We start from the raw sequence: 25184 nt of genomic DNA, 5'->3' as shown, positions 1-25184 counted from the left end.
CCAACAGATTGCTTCCATTGTCACACACCACTTTTCCGATCCTAAGTTGGTGTGGGGTCAGCCACCGATTGGCCTGTGAGTGCAGAGATGACAGGAGTGCAGATCCAGTATGGTTTTTGCTTTCCAGGCACATCATGCCCCAGACAGCATGACAACGGCGTACCTGGCGCATCGAATAGCCTATGGGGAGCTGGGGGTGCACAGGTGTGGAGGAGGACACAGCAGCAGGGGAGGAAGAAGCCGAGGAAGAAGCCAAGTTAGAAGACGAGTTAGAGAGCGAAGGAGGAGTAGAGGTGGTGGCAGACCCGCATGCAACCCATGGCGGTGACACCAACTCCACTGTTGTTGAACCACGCATTCCCTGCTTCCCAGTCATAACCAGATTCACCCAGTGGGCAGTGTAGGTGACATACCTGCCCTGGCCATGCTTGGAGGACCATGTGTCAGTAGTCATATGGACCTTTGCCCCAACACTAAATGACAGAGATGTGGTGACTTGGCTCTGCACATGCTGGTACAGGTGTGGTATTCCCTTCTGGGGAAAAAAATTGCGGCTGGGTACCTTCCACTGCGGTGTCCCAATTATTACAAATTTGTGGAAGGCCTCAGAGTCCACCAGCTGGTATGGTAAAAGCTGGCGGGCTAAGAGCGCAGACAAGCCAGCTGTCAGACGCCGGGCAAGGGGGTGACTCGGAGGCATTGGTTTCTTAAGCTTAAACATGGCCCTCACAGAAACTTGGCTGGGGGCAGATGAGCAGGAACTGGTGGTCAAGGTCGAAGGCGGAGTGGAGGGTGGTTGATATGGGTCAAGGACAGCAGAGGTAGAGCAGTAAGATGCTGGACCAGAAGGAGGGTGGCTTTGAGTTTGGCTGCTGCCTTTGAGGTGTTGCTCCCATAGTGCTTTGTGTTTGGCGTTCATGTGCCTTCGCATAGCAGTTGTACCTATGTGGGTGTTGGGCTTCCCAAGACTCAGTTTCTGACTGCACTCATTGCAAATTACAGCGCTTTTGTCAGAGGCACAAACATTAAAAAAATGCCACACTGCTGAGCCTTTTGATGCGGGCTTTCTAGCGGTAACAGTAGAAGCTGGCGGGTGCGTTGGCTGGCTGACCACAGGTGCCGATTCATGTTGTTGCCCTACTGTTCCCTGTGAGCTGTCCCTGCTTCTTCTAAGTCTTATTCTCCTCCTGCCTCTCTGACTCTCCGTCCCTCCATCTGAACTATCCTCCTCTTGCTCTCTTCTTCTGGGCACCCACAAAACATCAATCTCCTCATCATCATTCTCCTCAGATGCATCAATTTCTTCTGACAGCAAACCTACTTAAACTGTCCCTCAAATCACTGCACAGCTTCATTCCCTACACAAATACAGAGCAGTAGAAAGTAGATTACTAGCCAGAAAACCTACTTAAACTCTCCCTCAAATCACTGCACAGCTTCTCTCCCTACACAAATACAGAGCAGTAGAAAGTAGATTACTAGCCAGAAAACCTACTTAAACTCTCCCTCAAATCACTGCACAGCTTCTCTCCCTACACAAATACAGAGCAGTAGAAAGTAGATTACTAGCCAGAAAACCTACTTAAACTCTCCCTCAAATCACTGCACAGCTTCTCTCCCTACACAAATACAGAGCAGTAGAAAGTAGATTACTAGCCAGAAAACTTACTTAAACTCTCCCTCAAATCACTGCACAGCTTCTCTCTCTACACAAATACAGAGCAGTAGAAAGTAGATTACTAGCCAGAAAACCTACTTAAACTCTCCCTCAAATCACTGCACAGCTTCTCTCCCTACACAAATACAGAGCAGTAGAAAGTAGATTACTAGCCAGAAAACCTACTTAAACTCTCCCTCAAATCACTGCACAGCTTCTCTCCCTACACAAATACAGAGCAGTAGAAAGTAGATTACTAGCCAGAAAACCTACTTAAACTCTCCCTCAAATCACTGCACAGCTTCTCTCCCTACACAAATACAGAGCAGTAGAAAGTAGATTACTAGCCAGAAAACCTACTTAAATTCTCCCTCAAATCACTGCACAGCTTCTCTCCCTACACAAATACAGAGCAGTAGAAAGTAGATTACTAGCCAGAAAACCTACTTAAACTCTCCCTCAAATCACTGCACAGCTTCTCTCCCTACACAAATACAGAGCAGTAGAAAGTAGATTACAAGCCAGAAAACCTACTTAAACTCTCCCTCAAATCACTGCACAGCTTCTCTCCCTACACAAATACAGAGCAGTAGAAAGTAGATTACTAGCCAGAAAACCTACTAAAACTCTCCCTCAAATCACTGCACAGCTTCTCTCCCTACACAAATACAGAGCAGTAGAAAGTAGATTACTAGCCAGAAAACCTACTTAAACTCTCCCGCAAATCACTGCACAGCTTCTCTCCCTACACAAATACAGAGCAGTAGAAAGTAGATTACTAGCCAGAAAACCTACTTAAACACTCCCTCAAATCACTGCACAGCTTCTCTCCCTACACTAGCTCTTCAAGCACACACAGGCAGAATGTAAAATGGCTGCTGGGCTTTGGTTTATATTTGGAAGGGAGTGGTCCAAGTGGGGGGTGATCCAGGAGGGAGAGCTGCCTGATTGGCTGCCATGAATCTGCTGGTCTGGGGTGAGAGGTCAAAATTTGGCGCCAGCTAAGGCGAACCCAAATTGCGAACATCGCTGAAAGTTCGTGAACTTGCGAACTTGCGAACACCCGATGTTCGCGCGAATTAGTTCGCCGGCGAACAGTTCGCTACATCCCTAATATCCAGCAACAAGACTGCACTATACTCGAACTCCAGAGGCAGAAATAACATCAGAGTAAGGGGATTACCAGAAATAATTCAAAATGAGGAAATTCGCACTGTTCTACTGCAAATATTCAATAGCATCCTCAAAAAGGAACCTTGAGCGAGCACACAGGGTACAAAAACCAAAAGCTGCACCCCTTAATGCTCCAAGGGACATCCTACGCTGCCTGCACAACTTTGCCTTGAAAGAAGAAATCCTCCTATCCTTTTGAGGATAGTACAATCAAACTTCTTTTCCAAGATATCTCCAAAACTACTCTGACTAAGAGGAAACTCCTAAAGCCACTGACTGATACACTACATGAAAACGATATTCCATACAGGTGGGGATACCCCTTCTCCCTTACAGCTACTAAAGATGGAACCCTGGCGATCATTCGTACACCTATGATCACTGTCAACTTTATCAAAAAGCTACACCTTGAGGAGATGGAACTCCCAGGATGGCTACCAGAACATGGGAAAATTCCAAACCTATCTTTTGATCCACAAGGAGAATGGTCTCAGGCAACCCCCAAATGCACTCCACATACTCTGAGAACACCAAGGAACAGGACAAGACTGAACCACAACTAATAAGGATGGTAACTGATCTTAAAGACTTTAGATAATAATATATATTTATAATTGGTGAGATCGGATAGGAAGGAAAGCAACAAGCTAAGCTTGATCTCCTTCACATTTAAGTTTGACATTTGGGTAACTGACTAGAGGTAAATCTTCAACAGGAATGATACCTAACTAGTAATAGGCCTTAAGAGATTATGGTTAAGAGTTACAAAAAAAAAGAGTTCATAGTGATATGCTATTATTTACAGTTATATTTCACATTTACCTTTATTAGATAAAGTAATAGGTCCTCCTAGATCTTTTACTGTAACTCTAAAAAATAACTAATCCGGGCGACAAGTGTAACTCGGCCCAGCAACACTTGATATACCCAAAGCCTACGACCATCAAGTTATAAGTACAAAAAACTATAAATCCCCATCTCTATCTTAAAAGAGACATAGGGATCAGGAACTTGCTTGTAAGCTATAGCATTAAAACCACAACTCTCCACCCCTCCATTCAACCATGTACCCCCCATGACAAGAGTACATAGTACTCACGCTGCTGTCAAACTATACCAGCCAAAGGGCAATGCCCTAGTAAGTCTACTGTGGCAAACGGTGCACACCATACTTGTATATATGTTTCCACAAGTTAATGTTTTTCTCCCTGTTAACCCTCTCTCATCCCCCTATGTAATCTACCAAGCTACCAACAAGTATATGTTAAATGTAAATGCTAACAATACTACACCATCACAATGACAGATACAGTAAGCTCAGATGCTCTGAACCGGTTAAAAGAGCTTAAATTTTTAATGAATGTAAGAAAGCCAGATATAAAAGTGTAATGCTAAAAGAATGTCACTTTAAAGAGAACCATACCCCCACGATTAATTTAAAACATTACCCCCATATTTACATGAGTAACAACCTGGAGAAAAAAGCCACAGGAGTTATTTCCATGTTACGTAAGGACCTCCCCTTCAAACAAATAGCGACACTAGCAGATAAGGAAGGAAGGTTCATCTGGGAGAACTAATATGCACCCTCGCTGATGTCATCCCCAAAACAACTAAACCAGAATTTACCTGGCGGATTAATGATTACCTATTACATAAAGAAAAGTTGAGAGATCAGATTATGCATTATCCAAACAATACAGGATAATATCTCTGCCACAACCTCCCCAGGTGCTCTTTGGGAGACTGTAAAATGTATATAAATAGTAGCCGCATATAAATAGTAGCATATAAATGGTAGCATATAAATAGTAGATGCTTGTAAATAGTAGCCGCTAGTGATGAGCAAATGTGTTCTGGTTATCTTTGGTGAAAAATTTGCAAATCTTTTGAAAGATCCACAAAATGGCAAAAATGTTGAGCGGCCAAAAAAAAGTTGTTGCCGCGACTATTATTCAATTTTTGGATGTGCGGTGAATTTTTGCGTGGCAAATTTTTTCATGTGTTTTGCCATCGGCAGATTGTTTTGCGAAACGCATGAAAAAATTTGCCGCAGAAAAATTTGCCACACGTCCAAAAATTCGCTGCGAATCCGTGCCTGGTGAAACATTTCATCACTTGTAGCCGCATATAAATAGTCGTGCGAATAAACGCACGCCATGTTAGCCATACACGCCAATACTTGTGGAAAATTACTGTATTAAAAATGACCATTTTGCTGCAAACTGGTGGCTGCATCACTCTAGGGGAAACACTTACTTGAATAAATAACACTGCAAAGTCCATATATTATTGCCAAAAGCTCATTAACTGTACTTTTCTATAATTATCGCCTGCCTGAAGTAGGTGTTAATTTTTGCATAGACTAATGCGATATTTAGTGCACCTTACTGTTTGTGAATCATGCATTAGTATTCTTTTCTGCGCGCTAATTAATGCGATATGCGACGTAACGCACACGATAATACTGTAGTAAATCGCGCGCTGATTATCGCGTCTATTTTAACGCAAAAAATGTGCAATAAAAATTATCTCACTTTAGTGAATCAACCCCACTGTCTTTAAACTAGCTCTAGAGCCACTAGAACCAACAAAGCAATTTACAAATTGATCACTAGATGGCACCACACACCAGCCAAGCTGCACAGATTTTATCCTAATAGTTCCCCTCTTTGCTGGAGGTGCAATAATGCTGAAGGTACACACACTCACATATGGCTGAGCTGCCCAGAAATACATGAATACTAGAATAGAGTACTGGAGACAATAAACACAGTAACCCAGCTCTCTATCAAAATAGAAAATGCTCTTATTATAATGCTATATGCTATACCAGAAAAAGATAACACATACAGATCCACTTACCTTACATCTCCTGCAGGCTGCAAAATCGCTGATTCCTCAGAAATGGAAATCCACTAACATATAAGGAATGGTCAACAAAAGTAGAATAAGTTAGAAAACTCAAAGAAATATCACACCTAATACACAATAATAGCCACACCTACCACAAAATCTGGACTCGAATTCATGCTTTCTATCAAAGGCTCCTTTTACTCTTTTCATTTTTATCCAATAACAATAACTTTGTAGACTTACAGAGCAATAGTTGTGTTCCTGCCCCCTGCCTGACAGCTAGAAATAAGTAGACTAATAATTTAAAAACTACAAAAAAATTGAAGACAAATTAAAAAGTTGCTAAGAATAGGATACTTTATAACATATAGGTAAGGGATCCCTTATCTGGAAACCCGATATCCAGAAAGCTCTGAATTATGGAAAGCCTGTCTCCCATAGACTCAATTTTAATCAAATAATTCAGATTTTTTAAAGTGATTTCCTTTTTCTCTATAAAAATAAAACAGTGCTTTGTATTTGATCCCAACTAAGATATAATTAATCCTTACTGTATGCAAAATAATCCTATTTGGTTTAATTAATGTTTCATTGATTTTTTAGAAGACTTAAGGTATGAAGATCCAAATTACAAAAAGACCCCTTATCCAGAATACCCTTGGTCCCGACTATCTGGATAATGGGTCCTATACCTGTACTATAGGTTAACTTAGAAAAGCTAGAAATGTTGCAAATTATGTTTTAACATTTTAACCAGCCCAAGGCAACCACAGCTCTTTAGCAGTAAGGATCAGGGCCTCTGAAGATACCCCCAGAACCTACCCATCTTCTTTTTCTGCTGCTTCTCTGCATATGCTCTGTGCTGCTGTACTCGCAATATACTGTATACACAGAATATAAATGTCACAATATAGGGCTGATTAGCAAATAATATAGATTATTATTGCATGGCAGCTCTGAAACCAGTGCAATTAACTTCAGAAATTAATAATCAGCCTTGTAGCATCACCCTCTATGACAGACAAACGTCATTTTCTGCTTGATAATTTGCTATGACCCCTAGGCTTAGTTTCTCAATAGCTGCTCAAACTAGACTGAGCATGTGAGTGTCCCAGACACTTCTAACAGATTCCAGTATGATGACCCATTGTGACAATTTTGAAGTACTGCATCATTACTACTAGAGATGCTGAACCTTCAGACTGGTTCAATAAGTTTACTAAATAAAATATGGCATTATTAGAGTTTAGTTCTCTTTTAAAGCTGTCATGATCTCCTTAGGGAAACGTTGTTGAATACCAGGAGGTTGGAAGCCTAAAGACTGGGTAACCCAGAGTGTAACCATATACCATGGAACTGATGTCAGGGGCCATGATAATCAATGAAAGTGAACTTTAATTAATGAAGTGATAAGTAATAGTGCACATGATTAATTATACAGACTTGAATAATAGAAATCATCAGGTAGAGAGACAATCCAGAATCAGACCGAGGTCGGGTCAAACAGCAATCAGACAAAGTTATGAACAGGCCAGGGGTCAGTACTATGGAATCCAAACAAGTCTGGGACCAGGAACAGAACCTTGGAAGGCAGGGACCAGGAACAGGGCAGGATACCAGAGGCAAGATCACAGAACAGCTTAAGAAACTCAATGACCAAGCAAGGTGCAATGGTCAGAGACAGGCTTATAAAGGGTCATGATTACCAGATAGGAAACTCTTAAGGATAATGAGGTGGGTGGAGGAAAGGGACAATATAGCATAAGTACAAGGCCCTTATATCCACTATAGCTCCTGTCCCTGTTTCAAATGAGAAGTGTGTGTATCCTAATCATCTCTGGCAGAAGCACAGAAGGAGGGTGGATAGCCAATATTAGCCTTGCAGTCACACAAGCAATAACAAGCTTCAGTTCCCTATCTGGTCCACCTAGCTGCTGACTTTTCAATAAAAAATAGTTTGCTGCAATTTTCAATAAATCAGCCTGAAAAACAACTTTTCTAAGCACATTCCTTTATATTTTGAAGAGTATAATGCACATTCTGGTTGTATACGCAAGGGCTGAGATTCAATTTTAGGAGAGAAAACTTTTTTCCTAATTCACGTCCAATTTTTTCCATAGACTTCAGTAGACTTTTCATGTGATAAAAGATGAGATAAAACTCATGCTATGTTACTTTTGGTTTATCTATTAGATGTCCGGCTAAATCCAAGAGCCTAGTCAAATACAACCCCCTCTCCATCTGCTTATCCTATAAACCATAATACATTGGGGCAAAAAGATAACTCTGTCTTCTGTTTTATGATGTGCCACTTAGTGCAGTTTTTCACCCCCCCCCCCAATTTTTTTACAGTATTGAAGCGAACCATGAATATTTTAAGCCTTTTAATTTTTTTTGTTTAACCACACAGATAACTATGGCACTTTATAAACTGAAGAGAGGAGGGGCCTTTGTTGGGACACTTACAGTTTTCTTTTGTTTAAGCTTCTGGTATTACTCAATTCCACACAAGGTATGCATAATTTGTTTGATTTAATTGTATTTTGCTATCATACACTTTATTAATCCTTCCAATCCTTAAAAGGCAAAAAAGAATTAACATTTTATTAAGAGAAAAAATGGATTTATATTCAACTTTTAAAAGAGAAGGAAAGCCTAAATCACTGGTGGGTGCTAAATATTAGGCACCTCCCACTGATTGTAATGATTAGCGATAAGTGAATCTGAAAAATTCGCGAAATGCGGGTACCGTACAATGGATTTGACATGGACGTGCCCTTTTTTACATGACCACACCTTTTTAACGTGACTACAATTTTTCGCAGAAGTTTCACAAAACAATTTGCCAATGGCGAAATGCAGAGTTTAAAAAAAAATTCTCTCATCACTAGTAATGAGTTACCTGATACTACAGGCTGGTGCAAATTTTCGCAGGGACACTGGCCTGGGGTACTTTTCAGCAAGAACCACAGAGCAATCATCTCCTTAAGCCTCTTCTTTCTTCAATGCTCTATGCCAGTGCATGCCCAGAAGTGTGAAAAAGCCAGGTTTTTACTTTACTATGCATGCACACCTGCATGAAGTAGGAAAAAGGCAGGAAGCTGATCGTTCTATTTTGCTCCCTGAGAAGTACCCCAGGCTGGTGTGCCCAATGTATCAGGTAAGCGATTACATATCTAACATTTCTTTTTCCTTTAATATGCAGTGTCAAATATCCTGAAGGATTCCCAGTAGTTCTATATGTTTCCCATGTAACTTTCCTCTATAAATTGAAACATTGACTAAACCACATACCTGTTTACCTGTGTCAGTAAATTAAAATGTGCCTGTAACTAAATGTAACTACCCTCAACAGTCCAGCACCATTCTGGTCTATAGAATGATAGTGTTCAGTGCTGAACAGCAATGCATATTACATGTGGGGAAACAGATTTCATAAAAATACTTTATACACTGGAATGAATACCTCCAGAGTGGAAAATAATTTTAATACAAACAAGTTAGTTGTTCCAGCAAAGAAAATAACAAAATAAAGAAATGTTACTTTTGCTGTAATGCTGCTTGATACATATTGATAAAAAAAAAGTTCTATGTATAATAAAGTTTCCCTTTTCCATAAAGACTGGTATCTTACTACTATTCACAATGCTTAGAGCATTGTGGTTACATGCCAAATATATCTAGCACCATATACAAAAACCATAACACCTTCCAGAGACCTCTTGCTCATAGGGAATTAACTTAAATGGAAAGTACCATCAAGCAAAAATGCCTATTTACATTATCCACGATCCTTAAACCTGCATATTCCTCTACACCTGTAGGTCATTCTACACACCCTCTCCTATCCAAGACACTCTTAAAGGCAAACTAGAATCATAACATGACCTGGTACTTCCACATCCTCTCTGCCCTCACTGTAAAGAACCATTTTCACTGTTTCTAGGAAAAGTTCAGTTGCTAAAGTCTAAAGCAGTGGCCTCTTCTTGTTCTTTGTTGTCTAAATAGGGATTACCGCTATTTGTTTATAATGTCCTCTAATATACTGTACTTGTAAAGAGTAATTGTCCACTCATAAGCCTCTTTTCTTGAGAGAAAACAACCCCAACTTTCATCATAGTTTAATTATTTCATTCTTTTTACCAGTATAGTCATACATCTCTGAACTTTTTCCAGCTCATTAATATGCCTTTAAGGAGCCCAAAACTGCACTGCATACTCAAGATGAGGCCTTACCAGGGACCTAAAATGTGTTAGCACTAAAAAAATAGAATTACATTTTAGTTTTGAATAGACTGATGCAACAATGTCTATTTCTTAGTGTCCAAGGAATATAAGGTAAAATAATAGAAGCTTAATTAAAGGATAGATAGATAGATACATACATACATACGACAGGCCTACATTGAGCCTTTTCGTGTACTTACACCATGGAGCAAATATGGGCAGACAAGGGTTTCATTAGTTCATTGTCCCATTTTTATATGCACTTATTGCTAAAACAGTGGTCTGTAGTGTTTAGAGCAGGTAATCAGTTTACAGAAGTACAGGAGATGTATATGTGGGACATATTTTTCTACACTGTATTTTACAGTAGACACTGTTTTTTTCTTACAAATCACTAATACTGCTCTTTTTTTATTCTACCTAGCACTTTATTTTTAGCCGTATTCATTAAAGAGAAAAGTTAGAATGTGTTTTTCATTAACTTTACCTTATCTGGTCAGATTTTCCTACCAGGTGTAAAATCTTTACCCCCATTTGTAATAAAAGGCACTATGTTTGTCCAGATGCAAGTAACACATATCAACCAACATGTTGTTTGCTTTTAAATAGGTCACCAGTAAATGCTTCCTGGTACCGTTGGTGACTGGACTAGTCGCAAACTTTGCTAAACCATTATAATGATGTAGACAAGAAAACTTTATATCTATGTATCAATTTAAAAATCTAATATATAGAAAAAAAATCTTTAGTTTTAAGGCATTTAGTTTTGAAGGCAATCATTTTCTCTTGCATGAAAAGGCTTAAGAAATGTTTTCTCACCAAGTATAAATATTCCATAAGTATCCACTGTGAGAATTTATCACAAATCATATATTTTTTATCTGTTTTTAAACTTGCAAATAGGCGGTTATGACAATCTAAATCAGGAAGCATCCTGTATAAGGCCAAAGACAGATCTGGTGCTTAGCCTCCCACTTGAAATCTTCTCTCCTGCAGATTCCCATCCAGATTAATTGAAATCATGCCTCATGTAAACTATTTACTGATCCTAAATAATTATGCAAAAGTGTGGAAGAAGGCAAGTGATATGCAGTGATTTTAAATGATCCAAAGGGGGACTTATTTTTGTGCACTTTTTTGCAGGCAACAAAAGGCTTTTTCTGTCTTTACCCTAACAACACTGTAGAAAAAAACAAAAATGTTCATTTAATTATAGATATAGAGTCTATGAGTCTTTCACATTAAGAATTATCCCTACTAGCACAACATTATTGACCTTTTTGCTATGTAACAAAATGAGATTACTGAGAAATGTTTGTCTGCTACAATTACACTGTAAACAAAGTTTAGAACTGTATAAAATATAATATACCACATACTGTAATTATTAGGTTATTAGGTGGCACTACATGTCACTGAGGTTCAATGATCTCATTAAAAAGATTTGGATTAAATGAAAGTGCTTTTAGTTTAGGGGCTAATTTATTAATACTGGAAAAAAGTCATCTGAAATAATCTAGAATATCTTAAGGAAGCAGGCAAATGGGAAATCAACAAATTAACAGTCTGGTTAACGGAGAAAGAAAGGTAAAATCATTGGGGGATGCAAAAATGTTAGGCACACCCCAGTAATTGTAATCACTTACCTTATACCCTAGGTTGGTTCTCATGTTAGGCGAAACATGCACCAGCCTGTGGTAGCTGCGAATAAGGGATCCTCTTTCTTCTCTCATTTATCTTTTGAATCCAGGGGCCAGCACATGCACAGTAGAGTGAAAAAGATAGATTCTTTGTTGAAGTTTGGCTTTTCACTCTACTGGCCCCTATCTTGGTGATTTATGAGGCACAATGTTAAAATTTTATAGAGGGTTTACATAATTACAGCTGTAATTTTGCAAAATTTCTATAAGTAACACTGCTATAGAAGGTTAACAGATGACTACTTGGTACCATGGTTTTTGGGTCCCCCCCTTTCCTGGTCTCCAACAGTAACAGCCCAGTCACCTTCTTCCTATAGTTTGCAACCAAATGAAGTTTTACCCTGGCCATTGAAAGGCCTGAGACTAAGGCAGTAATGGGCCAAACTGAGGGTGTAGTTGAAATGAGGCCTGAATCACAATAGGGTGTAGCATTTACAGACAGCACCAAGATGACAGCAGAAAGCACTTGCATTAAAAGGAAAGATCACTTAGTGCAGAGGTAAATCTTACTGGAAGCAATTTAAGGGATAAAATATAACATCTCAGAAGAATGAACTGAATACAATATATAGACAAAGCCTTTTCCTTGTCTTTTAAACCTTGCTTTCATTTTGTAAGGTTACTTCTTCTGTCCACATCAGTTGATATCAGGGTAAGAAATATATCAATTATATTAATTTTAATATATTATAGTTGCAAACACACAAACTAACTATAATTCTATTTTCTATTTGAAAGACAATGAAGATCCCAACAGAAAATCCCCCAAAAACTTCAGAAATCCAGAGGAAGGTTGATGGAATTTTAAGCCAAATAGAGAACATGATAACAAAGGTTACTTTATTGCATAAGGACAACACCACATGTGCTGAAAAAAGCAAAGCCACCATTGTAAATCCTAAAAACAGTTACTGTGTCGGGGACAATCTGGTTGTACAAATTGACATGTTTGACTATTTGGGTAACAGAAAAAAATATGGAGGAGACTACCTAAGAGCAAGAATCTTTACAAAAGTTCTTAATGCAGGAGCAAGTGGAAGGATTGAAGATTTTCATAATGGAACTTACCATGTTCATTTCACTCTCTATTGGGAAGGTAAAATTGATTTGTCTATTCTTCTCATACACCCAAGTGAAGCAATATCAGTACTTTGGAATATACGAAACTCTTGGTATGGTAATGTAGATTACAGTGGCAAATTTACAAATCAAAATAAGCAAACTGAAGCAAAGTGTGGATTTGATCTCAATAAATCAGAGGAACTTTGTGAATATAATGACCATAGAGATGAAGAATATTTTTACTGTATGAAACCTCCGAACTTTGAGTGTGACATGCTTACAGAGATGAAAAGTTGGATTACTGGTCGTTCGAAACTGACAGAGCATGAAGCAAGCCTCTTTGACAAGTAAGCCAAAAAGTTGTTTTCTTTAATATTAAAACAAAATGGTTTATCATTTCCCAAAGTTCTGTAAGAAAATGGCTAAATCAATCTGGGAGACTTAGGGGTATATTTATCAAAGAGTGAAGTTAGAGCCCACCACGGTTCACTAGAGTGAAATTCTGCCACTTTCTATTATGTCGTTGGGATTTTTTTTTTAGCTTTAACTTTTTTTTTGAGAATGACATGTTACATAACAATGTTACCAACGGTACATAAAGTTATATATAATTGCATCAATAAACTGTAAGTTATTAACCAAAAATAATTCTTGCATATTATTCTTTGTGGAAGGGAAGAATAGGTAAGGGAGGGTAGCAAGGGGAATGTGCAAGTCGGGGTCTAGCTTTCTCAGAGTCCCAGCATAACAGGAAATAAAAAGTTAAGAAAAGAGGGAAATAATGGTATTGTAACTAATCAAACCAAAACCATACATAGCAGGGTGGGGTGCCTCTGTTCTCCCCGGGATCCAGGTTCTACCTAAAAGGTTACATTTTCTGTTTCAGTTCTGCCATCATCCAAGTGCCCCTTGGGACTTTCGGTAGCATTACTCACCTCAGTTTCCCTTTCCCTTTTTTTTCTTTTTCTTCTTTTGTCTTATGTGAGGAGAGGGCATGGTTCAAGTTAAGGGGGTGGAATATTGTACCCAGGGACCCACCCTTTTTGAACCCCCTCTTGCCTGTCATTAAGCTGGTTATTTTTTCATTAATGAAGATCCAATTGATATTGTTTTAATTGCAGTATGGCAATTTGGTTTCTTAAAATCCTTGCCTATTTGTTTACATTAGAGATTTTTTCCCCAGTAATGCAATCTGGAGATTTAGACAGGTTTATACCTGTGACTGAGAATATCATTTTAGTCCAGTCCAGAATCTTTGTACCCTGGGACATTGCCACCATTTGTGATAAATCATGCCTTCCCCTCCACAATTTTTAAAGCATTGTGGGTTGTATTGATTTATTTTATGAAGTCTAGTTGGGACCAAGTACCAATGTAGTAAAACTTTGTATCCTGCTTCCAGCAGGGAGGTGTTAATTGAACTATGTGCTACTTGGCCCCCTCTTTAAAACCATTTATTTTCCTCTAATGATTGACCAAGGTCTTTTTCCCAGGTTTTTACATAAGGTATGGTTGGTGGGAGGCTAGTCTCAAATAGGATATGATATAGTCTTGATAGCACTCCTTTTGAATTTGGATACTTTGTGCATATTGATTCTAGATACATGGAAGGTGGTACATTTGTATCTTTAAATTTAGATCTTATGTAGTGTTGCACCTGCATGAATCTCAATAGTTATCTGGGCGGAGGAGAGTAAAGTTGTCTGTCCCACTTTAAGGGAGCAGATCTTCAATACAGGTGTCTTAGTGCTGTAAGACTTTTAGCTTCCCACCACCTGAAGGGCACCTTATCTAACCCTAAATTCAGTTTAAGAAGCTTGATTTGTGGGAGGGAAAGATTAATACTCATTGCATAAGTTTTAGCATAATTTATCTTGAGTCCTGATAGTTTTGCAAATTTATGTAATATGTTAATCAAGTTAGGTAGGGTGATGAATGACCTGGTTATTAATACTGAATCTATTTTTAGACCCATAATATTTATGTTATTTCAGATTTGTGCAGCCAATGGTTCAAGGGCTAAAAGAAACAAAATAGGGAATGATGGGCATAATTGCCTCATGCCTCCTGATAGTGGGAAGGTGTCTGTAAAGTATGGACCCCACCGACCATCAGCTTGGGGGCGGTTATATAAAGCTTTGATAACATGTTGGAATTTCTGTTTAAAACCCCATTTATCTAGTATGCAGATATAGCCATGAGACTGAATCAAAGACTTTACTTATGTCAATGGATAATAGTAGCCCAGGTATAGCCTTGGATTTAATCATGTGTATGAAGGTCAAGGCCCTTCTTATAGTTACATAGTTACATAGGGTTGAAAAAAGACCATTGTCCATCAAGTTCAACCCATCCAAGTAAACTCAGCACACACAACCCACACCTACCAATCTATACAGTCACATACATTAACTATATATACAACCACTAATACTAACTGTAGATATTAGTATCACTTGGATAATCTGATTGTTCAAGAACTCATCCAGGCCCCTCTTAAAGGCATTAACAGAATCTGTCATTACCACATCTCTAGGAAGGGCATTCCACAACCTCACTGCCCTCACCATGAAAAAAAAACACCTACGCTGCTTCAAATGGAAGCTCCGTTCCTCTAATCTAAAGGGGTGACCTCTGGTGCGTTGATTGTTTTTATAGGGAAAAAGAACACCCCCATCTGCCTATAATCCCCTCTAATGTACTTGTACAGAGTAATTATGTCCCCTCGCAAGCGCCTCTTTTCCAGAGAAAACAACCCCAACCTCGACAGTCAAACCTCATAGTTTAAATCTTCCATCCCCTTAACCAGTTTAGTTGCACGTCTCTGCACTCTCTCCAGCTCATTAATATCCTTCTTAAGGACTGGAACCCAAAACTGCACTGCATACTCAAGGTGAGGCCTTACCAAGGACCTATAAAGGGGCAAAATTATGTTCTCATCCCTTGAGTCAATGCCCTTTTTTATACAAGACAGCACTTTATTTGCTTTAGTAGCCACAGAATGACACTGCCTGGAATTAGACAACTTATGTTGTCTGATGCCTGGTGTTTGGGGACAAAGCCCACTTAATCTCTGTCAATTATTGTGGGTAAGAAAGTATTCAAGTGTTCGGCAGGGTCGGAACTAGGGGTAGGCAGAAGAGGCAGCTGACTAGGGCGCAACGACTGGGGGGCGGCAGGCAGGAGCCTCTCCTGCCTACCCCTAGTAAGCAATCAGTTTTGCCTAGCGCCGCTTCTGCGATCTGTTTCGCATCACTTCTTATCGCACATCGCCGCCCCCCCTCCCCCCGTGTTCCATCTGCGCATGAGCACCAAAATACACGGGGGGGGGGTCGGAGGTGCTGCGTGACGCAGGTGCAGGGGCGAGGTGGCCGACTGGGTTGCTTAGGGTGCCCGGTCATCACGGCCCGCCCCTGATGTTCGGCCAGTATTTTTGATAACATTTTTACATCTATATTCATAATTGAGATTGGCCTATAGTTGGCACAATTTATTGGGTCTGTATTTTTTATAATATAAGGCTGGGCCATGTGCTTTTGATATTTTTAATTGCTTTATCGCTTTTTGGTCTTCTTCCCGGGTTATGTTTTCCAGTAGATTAGCTTGAAATTCCGCCAGGCTTTGGAGGCATGCGGAGTTTAAAAAACTATCTGCTTTTTCCCTGGGGAACGGTGTGCCTGAGGAAAATAAAGATTTTTAAAACTTGCTGAACTTTTCTATGATTTTACCTAGGCTCCCTGAAATCTCTCCTTGAGAGGTTCTAATTGTATATAGAGCTGTGTGTGGGGTTGAAGGTTTTTTTTGTTGTTTAGCTAGTAATGTGGTGGGGTTATTACTTGTTGAATAATATTTTGGGGTTCTCCATTGTAATGTGGCAGCTGCTTTAGCTGATCTAAGTGATTTTGTATTACTTGTAGAGTCTGTGGGAGTTTTAGAAAGTCTTCTCATTGGGGATGTGTAGTAAAGGTCTCGCAGGGTCAAAGAAAGTAATGAATAATCCGACCAAACGGTAAAGTAAAATTTGTTGTACCCAGATGTGATTAATACATGAGTATGTTGAATGTGGGTTGGTATAATTTTTTTTCCTAGAATTCATTTCCATTTCTATGGGATTTTTAAAAGAGTTTTTATCAATGAGTGAAAGTGAAAGTTCACCCTTTGATAAATATTTCTTTAAAAATGCTATAAAAATAATGGAAAGTGGAGACACTTCATTATAGTGGACTGTAGGGAGCTCTAACTTCACTCTTTGATAAAAACACCCTTTACTTTTTTGACTGGTGGTTTCACTTATGACAATGTTTGTATATGCTCTTGCATTTCATCTATCTTCTATTGTTAGAGACATTATGGATGCATACATAATACAGAACAGCCACAGCATATATCACTTAACAGGCAGCAAGTAGGAAGTTGGAATATAACATAAATGGGATAGGGTCTGGATAAAAAGATGAGCAATTAAGAATATGAATAACAAAACTGAAGTCTGTTTTCAGCTGAAGTTAGTCTGTTTTTTGGTTTTCAGGGTCAGTGACAAATAGATTTCATTTTCAGTTTCTGGCTGAAAAAAGATGAATAAGCAAGCTAATATGTCAAAAACTATTCAAAATAAAATGTTATACTTATTAAAAAGTTCCTTAGAATAAGTCTTTATATATAACATTAAAATTAATATAAAGACAATCTTCATCTTAAAATTTCCTTATTTGAGAGCTACCATTACAGCTAGTGACTTTGGTTAAGCAGGACATTTTATAAACATTAGGTAAAATGATTAGTGATGGGCAAATTTTTTTAACGGGCATGGATTCACTGCAAAATTCCGCATTTCACCATTGGCAAATTGTTTTGCGAAAAAAAAATCCAGGTCACGTAAAAAAAAATCACGTGGTACCAGCTTTTCATTAATTTTTCTTCAGTTTTGCACGTTTTTAAGAGAAGTGAAATAGGACACATTCACTCATCACTAAAAATGACAATATATATAATTTTACCAAAAGAAATATACATTTTCTCCTATTTCATAATAGCAGTAGTATATGGTAGGCATTCCTTAATCCAAGAATCTGTTTGTGATTAAGCCAAATGTTTGACACATAACATCTAATGCCTAGGCTACCTGGTGGCTAGGACCTACTACATAGCTCACATAAACCCATATATAATAAAAATCAAAAAGTGCAGTAATCCTGCATGATTGAGTGTTATGCTTCCAGCACTGTTTTATTGTTTTTTTCCCCACCTAGTGGTTTCTTAATGCTTAAATTGTGATTGCTTTAAAAAATGTCCTTTTCAGCTTACCATACTTTAGCATGTGACCATGTGTAATACAGGAAAAGGATCTTTATAGCTACCATTTTAGCAGTGTTAACAGCTTAATAGTCAATCTACATTAATCGTACCCCATCCATCCCCGTGGAAGCATCGTTGGTAGGTATTATCTACTCCTAGCCCCTAGATCATTAATACAAACAGATTTTTTTTTATTTATGACTTAATTCATGTTTGTGACTGTTTCTGTGCAGTCACCTCATGGCACATCTGTTCTTGCCCAGGCATCTAGGCCTCCTATTCAGATGTCTCTTTTCCTTTATGCTTTATTTACATTATATGAACCACTATGTTTTGTTTACTATACTTTGTTATGCTGTATAGAAAATGCTGCAATATTTTCTGTTCCTCCCAGTTTCACACCTTCCCCTTTGTTAATAAACTAAAGCCTATAAATATGTCTCAGTGAATTGATGAAGCAAGGAGTTTAGCTGTATGTCAAACAATACACTGCCTCAGGGTAATACTTAGTGAGAACAGAACAGTGAAACAATGGCTGCACAGTGGGCAGAGCACGTTTGGAGCCACACTGCAAGCATGCCAAACAGCAGCTTTCAAGCAGTCCAGTGATTTAAATACAGCTACATCAGGCAAAAGGCTTATCCACCACTGCATAATGTCACAGGAGGGGACACCTTTACTAGTTACCAGGTCCCAAGTTTTGGGTTTCTCACAGCACTCTTCTGTCATCAATGCGGCTGCCATTGCCTGTGAAGAAGCAGCCAAGGCCTGAGCCTCCTTCGCAGAAAGGGAGATAGAAGCAAAAATAGAGAAAGCACGCCTAGATGCAGAGAATGCATGCTTAGAAGCATCTTTGGAAAAGCTGGCCATAGAGAGGGAAGCAGAAATAGTGCAGCATTTTTTGCTGAAGCTTAATCTCTAGAGACAATTATATACCCTGACAGTGAAAGACACAGCAGGGCACTGGATCTGAAGTTTGAAACTCAAAGACACAGCAGGGCACTGGATCTGAAGTTTAAAACTCAAAACCCGCTGCAGCGGACATTTGAGTATGTCCACCAGCACTCCAAACAAAACACAGATTCTCTTTCAGCGCAAGAACCAGGTCAACACACTACACATGAGCCAAACCAAGTCAGCAGCAAGTCACAAGTGCACCAAAAAGACAACACAGAGCAAAATTATCCTGCTTATGGATCCCACATCAGTCATTACCCAAGCTTACTGGTAACCCTACAACCACTTTCTCTGCTATGTTAAAGCAGTATGTCACAAATCAGCCTAAAGGAGAACCTCCAGACTGGTATGATTACACAACATCTTCTCACAATAACACTCATCCACCTACCTACCCTGGTACCAACCAGGCCACAATGGACTTTGCCAAGTTCTTTGCCCGGCGTGAGCTAATCACCAAAGGACTTGTAAAGTTTAATAACCACCCGGAGTGGAGCCTGGTGATCCTCCTTTCAAAACACTATCATAGACTTAGACCTCTCATACAGTGAGGAGATAGACCTCCTAATCAGATACTTAGGCACTAAGTCTGCAGAATATATGTGCCGTGGTGTAGATGGAAGCGCATAAAGTTGAGAAAACAAAGTAAAAATATAGTGCAGATCAATGGGATAAAACGATCAAAACAAATTAAGAACGTGTATGTTAAATAAGACACCAATGCTAGGTAAGGTGACCCCAATTTAGATGTTATAACTGCTCACCAGATCAACTTAGTAGGAGGCATATAGGTGAATCCCAGCCGGGCATTGATTGAAGAGGAACCCAGTATCACAATATATGTAGGATAGAAGATGAGGCAAATATAGTGTAAAAACGTTTAATGTAATAAAATCCTGCACAATACAGGCTACTTACAATATAGTAGTAGTATGAAAACAGAATCAATGGTAGCTCAACGCGTTTCGCGTGCTCTCTGCACGCTTCCTCAGGAGCAAAATAAAGTGTACACTTTTACTTTGTTTTCTCAACTTTATGCGCTTCCATCTACACCACGGCACATATATTTTGAGGCTCATCTAAAGGTGAGCTGACATCAGGAGAAAGCAGCACGTGATTCACATTTATTTTCACCATTTTGAAGATTGATATACACGGATTTTGTCATCAAGAAGCGCTGGGTTTAGGAGTGATTATTTACTCCTCAAATACTAGACTAAGTCTGCAGAGCATGCCGAAAGGATCAGGGTGATCAACATAAACCACCCAGAGACTGGTTTTAAAATGATCTGGAACAGACTTGAGTGTTATGGCTCAGCAGGGGTGACACAGCCAGAGGTGTTAACCGCATAGTGCAAAAGCTACCCTACAACTTGAGAGGAAGGTGGATGGCACATGGGTCTAAATTTAAACAAGCATACAATGCCACGTTTCCTCCCATCACTGTGTGGACTTTGTATACCACCAAGCCAAGATGAGGAATGATCTCACTCTGCCACATGGTGACGCTACAGTATCTAATACTCGCAAAGCAGTAACAGTTCACAATACTAATATTTACTCTACAGGTTCTTACCACAGATCTGCTGACAGCTCTCAGGAGAAGACAAGGAACAAAGGCTATGGTAAGCAGTGTCCCTTACCCCAAAAGCCTCACCCTCTTCTGAAATACAGAGCCTTCAGAGCAAATCCATAGAGGACCGCAAAGCCTTCCTTAAGGAAAATGGCATCTACTACAATGCTGCTCCTTTACAGCTCACCTCACCAAGGATTGTCAGTTTAAAATGCACAGAATGTGAAAGCACACATAACACACAGCTTTACACACTGGTCCAGCCCCATGGAATTACCTCACACCAAGAGTGCTTGCGAGCATGGCATTACAACTACCCAAGAGGTCACAGAAGGCACAGATGTCTGCAAAGAAGCCATAGGTGGCAGATCCTGCTCTAAAATTTGCTTAGTCAAAATATACTCAACAGGCCAAAGGGATAAAGCCATTAGACTCGCAATCATGGATGATCAGTGCAATGGATCTCTAGCCTGTCCAGCCTTCTTTGATGTATTTACTCCCTAAAGACTTGTGCAGGAGTTATTGACACAGCAGGCAGAAAAGCATCTGGCTAAGTAGAGTCCATAGATGGACAACTATGCCTGCCCTTGCTAACTATAACAGAGTGCAGTTGTCAGGCTTAACAAGTACAGGATCCTGAATGCCGAGGAGGACTGCCCTTACAGCTCCCCACTGGTAATCTCTAGGCTGAGGGTGAGAGAGAGAAGTGGGGTGAGGTATGAGAGCCCAGATAATGATCCAATGAGGATCTAAATGGAGTGGAGTAGTTGGAGGTGGAGGCTCAAGTAGGGTTAACAGTGGCAGAAGTAGTCGAACAAGCCAAGGTCAGTAATGAAGACTAGGTGAGTGAGCACACTGGGCAGTAACAACAATCAAATCCAGAATCAGGCCATGAGTCAGCAACAGTATTCAGAGGCACAAGTGAAGTACAAGGATGATTCAGGAGAGTAACAATCAGGCCAGGGGTCAGCAAAGGTAAACAAAGGCACAAGTGAAGTACAATATAAGGATGATCCAAGAGAGTAGTCAGGTAGGCAAAAGGCAATCAACAATAGTATCATAGTCAAAATTCACAAAGAAGAAAAAAAGGAAAAGCTTGCACCGTCCACACCAGTTACATAAATCAAAAAGGAATCATCAGTATTCCCCTCCTGGTATTGGATGGGTTGGAATGAGGACCAAGGGATAATGTGTAAATGAAGTATAGACAAATGAAAGGAAAAGGGAAAAGGAAACACCACAGCAGGTGGTCGCAATCAAGACTTCAAATTACTGCACCATTAACCCAATTAATATCAGGCAGATCAGATACAGAGTCAGTTATAGTAAAATGATAATAAAACTTAACCTTTATTGCTAATCATTAAAAAGATTTTTTGATGTGACTGGACCAATATGAGGTGACTTTTTTTGGCGTGCGACAAATTTTCACCATTCACCATTTCACCAATAGGTGCAGTCGCATAAAAAAAAAGACATGTATAAAAAAAAAGATGCAGAAGGATCATTTAGAAGCTAAGACAGGGGAGAGAATGGTTAAGAGGCTGGAGGAGTGTTTAAACTAGACAAGGGGGGGTGGGTGAGCTAGAGTTTTATGGGAAAGCTAATATAGATAAGGCAGTGGGATTAGCAAAGGGTTGTGGGGGAGGAGTGAGGGGGCATATAGTTTATCAGATAAGGAGCTTCCGTTGTTACAACGGAAACCGTCTAATATTTACCTTAGCTCTAACTATACGCTAGTGTCACAATCTCCCTGAGGAAATGCTGTGGAGTACTAGGAAGTTGGGTTCCTAAAGACTGGGTAACCCGGAGTGTAACCGTATACAACAGAACTGGTGTCAGAGGCCATGATGATTAGTGAAAGGAACTTTAATGAACGTAGTGAAGTAGGTAACAGTGCACACTATGGATATACACACACTTAAATAGTTGAAACAGCAGGCAGAGATGTTATCCAATTCAGACCAAAGGTCAGGGGTAGCAGCAAACAAGTGAAGTCAAGGACAGGCCAAGGTCAGGACCGGGGAATCAGAACAGAACAAGGAAGGGCACCAGAGAACAGGAACAGGGCAGAGAGCAGGAACAAGACACAGAATCTGGAGCTTGTAACCTGAAGGGGGTCACGAGAATAAATACAGGAACAAAGGAAACAGTGGCAGGGTCACAGGAACAGCTTGATGACCAAGCAAGGTGCAATGGTCAGGGACAGGCTTATAAAGGGTCAAGATTAGAAGATGGGAAACACATGAGGATAATGAGGTGGGTGAAGGAAAGGGAGCAGACAGAATAGTAAAAGACAGACAGGAGAATTAGTCAGGATCAGCCCAAAATGCCTCCAGTGGCTCAAGAGGTAAATGCATGTTGCAAGCAACACAACAAGCAGTGATCTGATCCTGACAGTTAGCTAATCAGAGGGAGAAGTAGTCATCCCCGCTGCATGCTGGCTAATGTGTGAAGCTTGTCAGGTAAATTAGGGGAGCTGCAGGCTTTTGCATGTATTGAAAATTATGATTTAATTGGTATCACTGAGACCTGGTGGGGTGAAAAATGCGACTGGGCCATGAATTTAAATGGTTACATGCTTTTTAGGAGGAACAGAGAAATTAAAAAGGGTGGAGGGGTTTGTCTTTATGGAAAGTCAGATTTAAAGCCATGTAATGAAGACATTACCAATGAAAACGTTGAATCTCTTTGGGTAGAAATTACAGTAGGGCTGAAGGTTACAAAGAAAATAATCAATGGTGTATGCTATAAACCACCCCGTATAGATGAGTGGGATGAGACCCAGCTACTGTTGCAAATGGAGGAGGCTTCACAGCTGGGTCAAGTTGTTATTATGGGGGACTTTAATTATCCAGACATGGAGTAACGGGGTCAGAAAAAGCTAGTAGGTTTATAACTATGCTAAATGACAACATTTTATTTCAGGCGGTTCAAGAACCTACTAGGAATGACTCTATTTTGGACCTAGTAATATCTAATTACACTGAACTCATCTCTAACATTTGTGTGGTTGAGCATTTGGGGAACAGTGATTACAAAATGGTCTCCTTTGAGATAATGCTGCAGAGACAGCTCTATAAGGGAGTAACTAAAATGCTCGATTTTAGACGTGCTTTGCCAGTATATGGGCATCTCTGCATTGTGTCAACTGGGAAAGGCTTTTCATGGGGTTAGACACAGAAGGAAAATGGAACATGTTTAAATTGTTGGTTTGCAGGTTTTCACAACAGTATATTCCCCTTGTAAGCAAGGAGAGGCATCGCAAAGCAAAACCTTTATGGCTGAATAAAAGTGTTAGTGTCCATGTTGGTAAGAAAAAAATGTGCTTTTAAAGCATACAAGTTAGCTGGGTCAGTGTAAACTTTCATCAGGTACAAGGAAGCAAATAAAGTATGCAAAAAAACTATCAGGCATTCTAAAATAGAGATGGAAAGGGATATTGCAGCTAGGAGTAAAAATAATCCAAAATTATTTTGTAATTATGTGAATAGTAAAAAAATGAAGCAAGAAGGGGTGGGAACCTTATTATCACAGGGGGGTAAGTTAGTCGAAGAGAACGGGGAAAAAGCAGAAATTTTGAACTCTTAATTTTCATCAATCTATACATCTGAGGAGCCAGCTAATGATGGCCTTTTAATATGCCCAGTTCTAGTAATTTAGCTACTGATGCATGGGTCACTCAGGAGGGAATTCAAAAGAGACTTGAACATGTAAAGGTAAACAAAGGTCCAGGGGTGGATGGGATTCATCCCAGGGTATTAAATGAGCTTAGTGTTGTGATTGCCAAGACTCTTCACTTAATTTTTCTGGATTTGTTGAGGTCTGGCATGGTGCCGAGAGACTGGCGGATTGCTAATGTGGTGCCATTATTTAAAAAGGGATCCAGTTCTCAGCCTGAAAACTATAGGCCTGTTAGTAGTAGGAAAGCTTTTGGAAAGGGTAATAAGGGATAGGGTACTTGAATACATTGCAGTTCATAATAATATAAGATTGTGCCAGCATGGTTTTATGTGTAACAGATCTTGCCAGACTAATTTAGTCACCTGTTATGAGGAGGTGAACAAGAACCTAGATGCTGGAATGGCAGTTGATGTCATCTACTTGGACTTTGCTAAAGCATTTGATACAGTAACTTACAGAAGGTTAATGATCAAATTGAGGAATATTGGCCTAGAACATAATATTTGTAATTGGATAGAGAACTGGCTGAAGGATAGATTACAAAGAGTGGTGGTAAATGGAACATTTTCTAATTGGACCAGTGTGGTTAGTGGAGTACCGCAGGGGTCAGTCCTTGGTCCTTTGCTTTTTAACTTGTTTATTAATGACCTGAAGGTGGGCATAGAAAGTACTGTTTCTATTTTTGCTGATGACACTAAATTGTGCAAAACTATAAGTTCCATGCAGGATGCTGCCACTTTGCAGAGCGATTTGACAAAATTGGAAAACTGGGCAGCAAACTGGAAAATGAGACTCAATGTTGACAAGTGCAAAGTTATGCACTTGGGTAGAAATAATATAAACACAAACTATATACTGAATGGTAGTTTGTTGGGGTATCCTTAATGGAGAAGGATCTAGGGGTTTCTGTAGATAACAAGTTGTCTAATTCCAGGCAGTGCTGTCTAAAAAAGGGCATTGACTCAAGGGATGAAAACATGATTTTGCCTCTTTATAGTCC

At 39.6% G+C, this 25184-nt stretch overlaps 1 protein-coding gene across 2 annotated transcripts in view; it reads left to right on the top strand.

The window, feature by feature from the left end:
- Positions 1–25184, top strand: part of LOC101734002 (NXPE family member 4) — an 85405-nt gene that overhangs the window by 23316 nt on the left and 36905 nt on the right. The window contains exons 2-3 of one of the 2 annotated variants that reach the window (XM_031906408.1): positions 8097–8198; positions 12352–13022. In XM_031906408.1, the coding sequence (XP_031762268.1) occupies positions 8103–8198; positions 12352–13022 (767 nt within the window). In that variant the 5' untranslated portion in view covers positions 8097–8102. The remainder of the gene's footprint in view (positions 1–8096; positions 8199–12351; positions 13023–25184) is intronic. The other variant, XM_031906409.1, reaches the window with a different exon arrangement.

The sequence above is a fragment of the Xenopus tropicalis genome, chromosome 7 (genome assembly GCF_000004195.4).
Source record: "Xenopus tropicalis strain Nigerian chromosome 7, UCB_Xtro_10.0, whole genome shotgun sequence".
Taxonomy (NCBI): Eukaryota; Metazoa; Chordata; class Amphibia; order Anura; family Pipidae; genus Xenopus; species Xenopus tropicalis.
The sequence above is the reverse complement of the archived record's forward strand: the minus strand, read 5'-3'. Positions and strand labels throughout refer to the sequence as shown.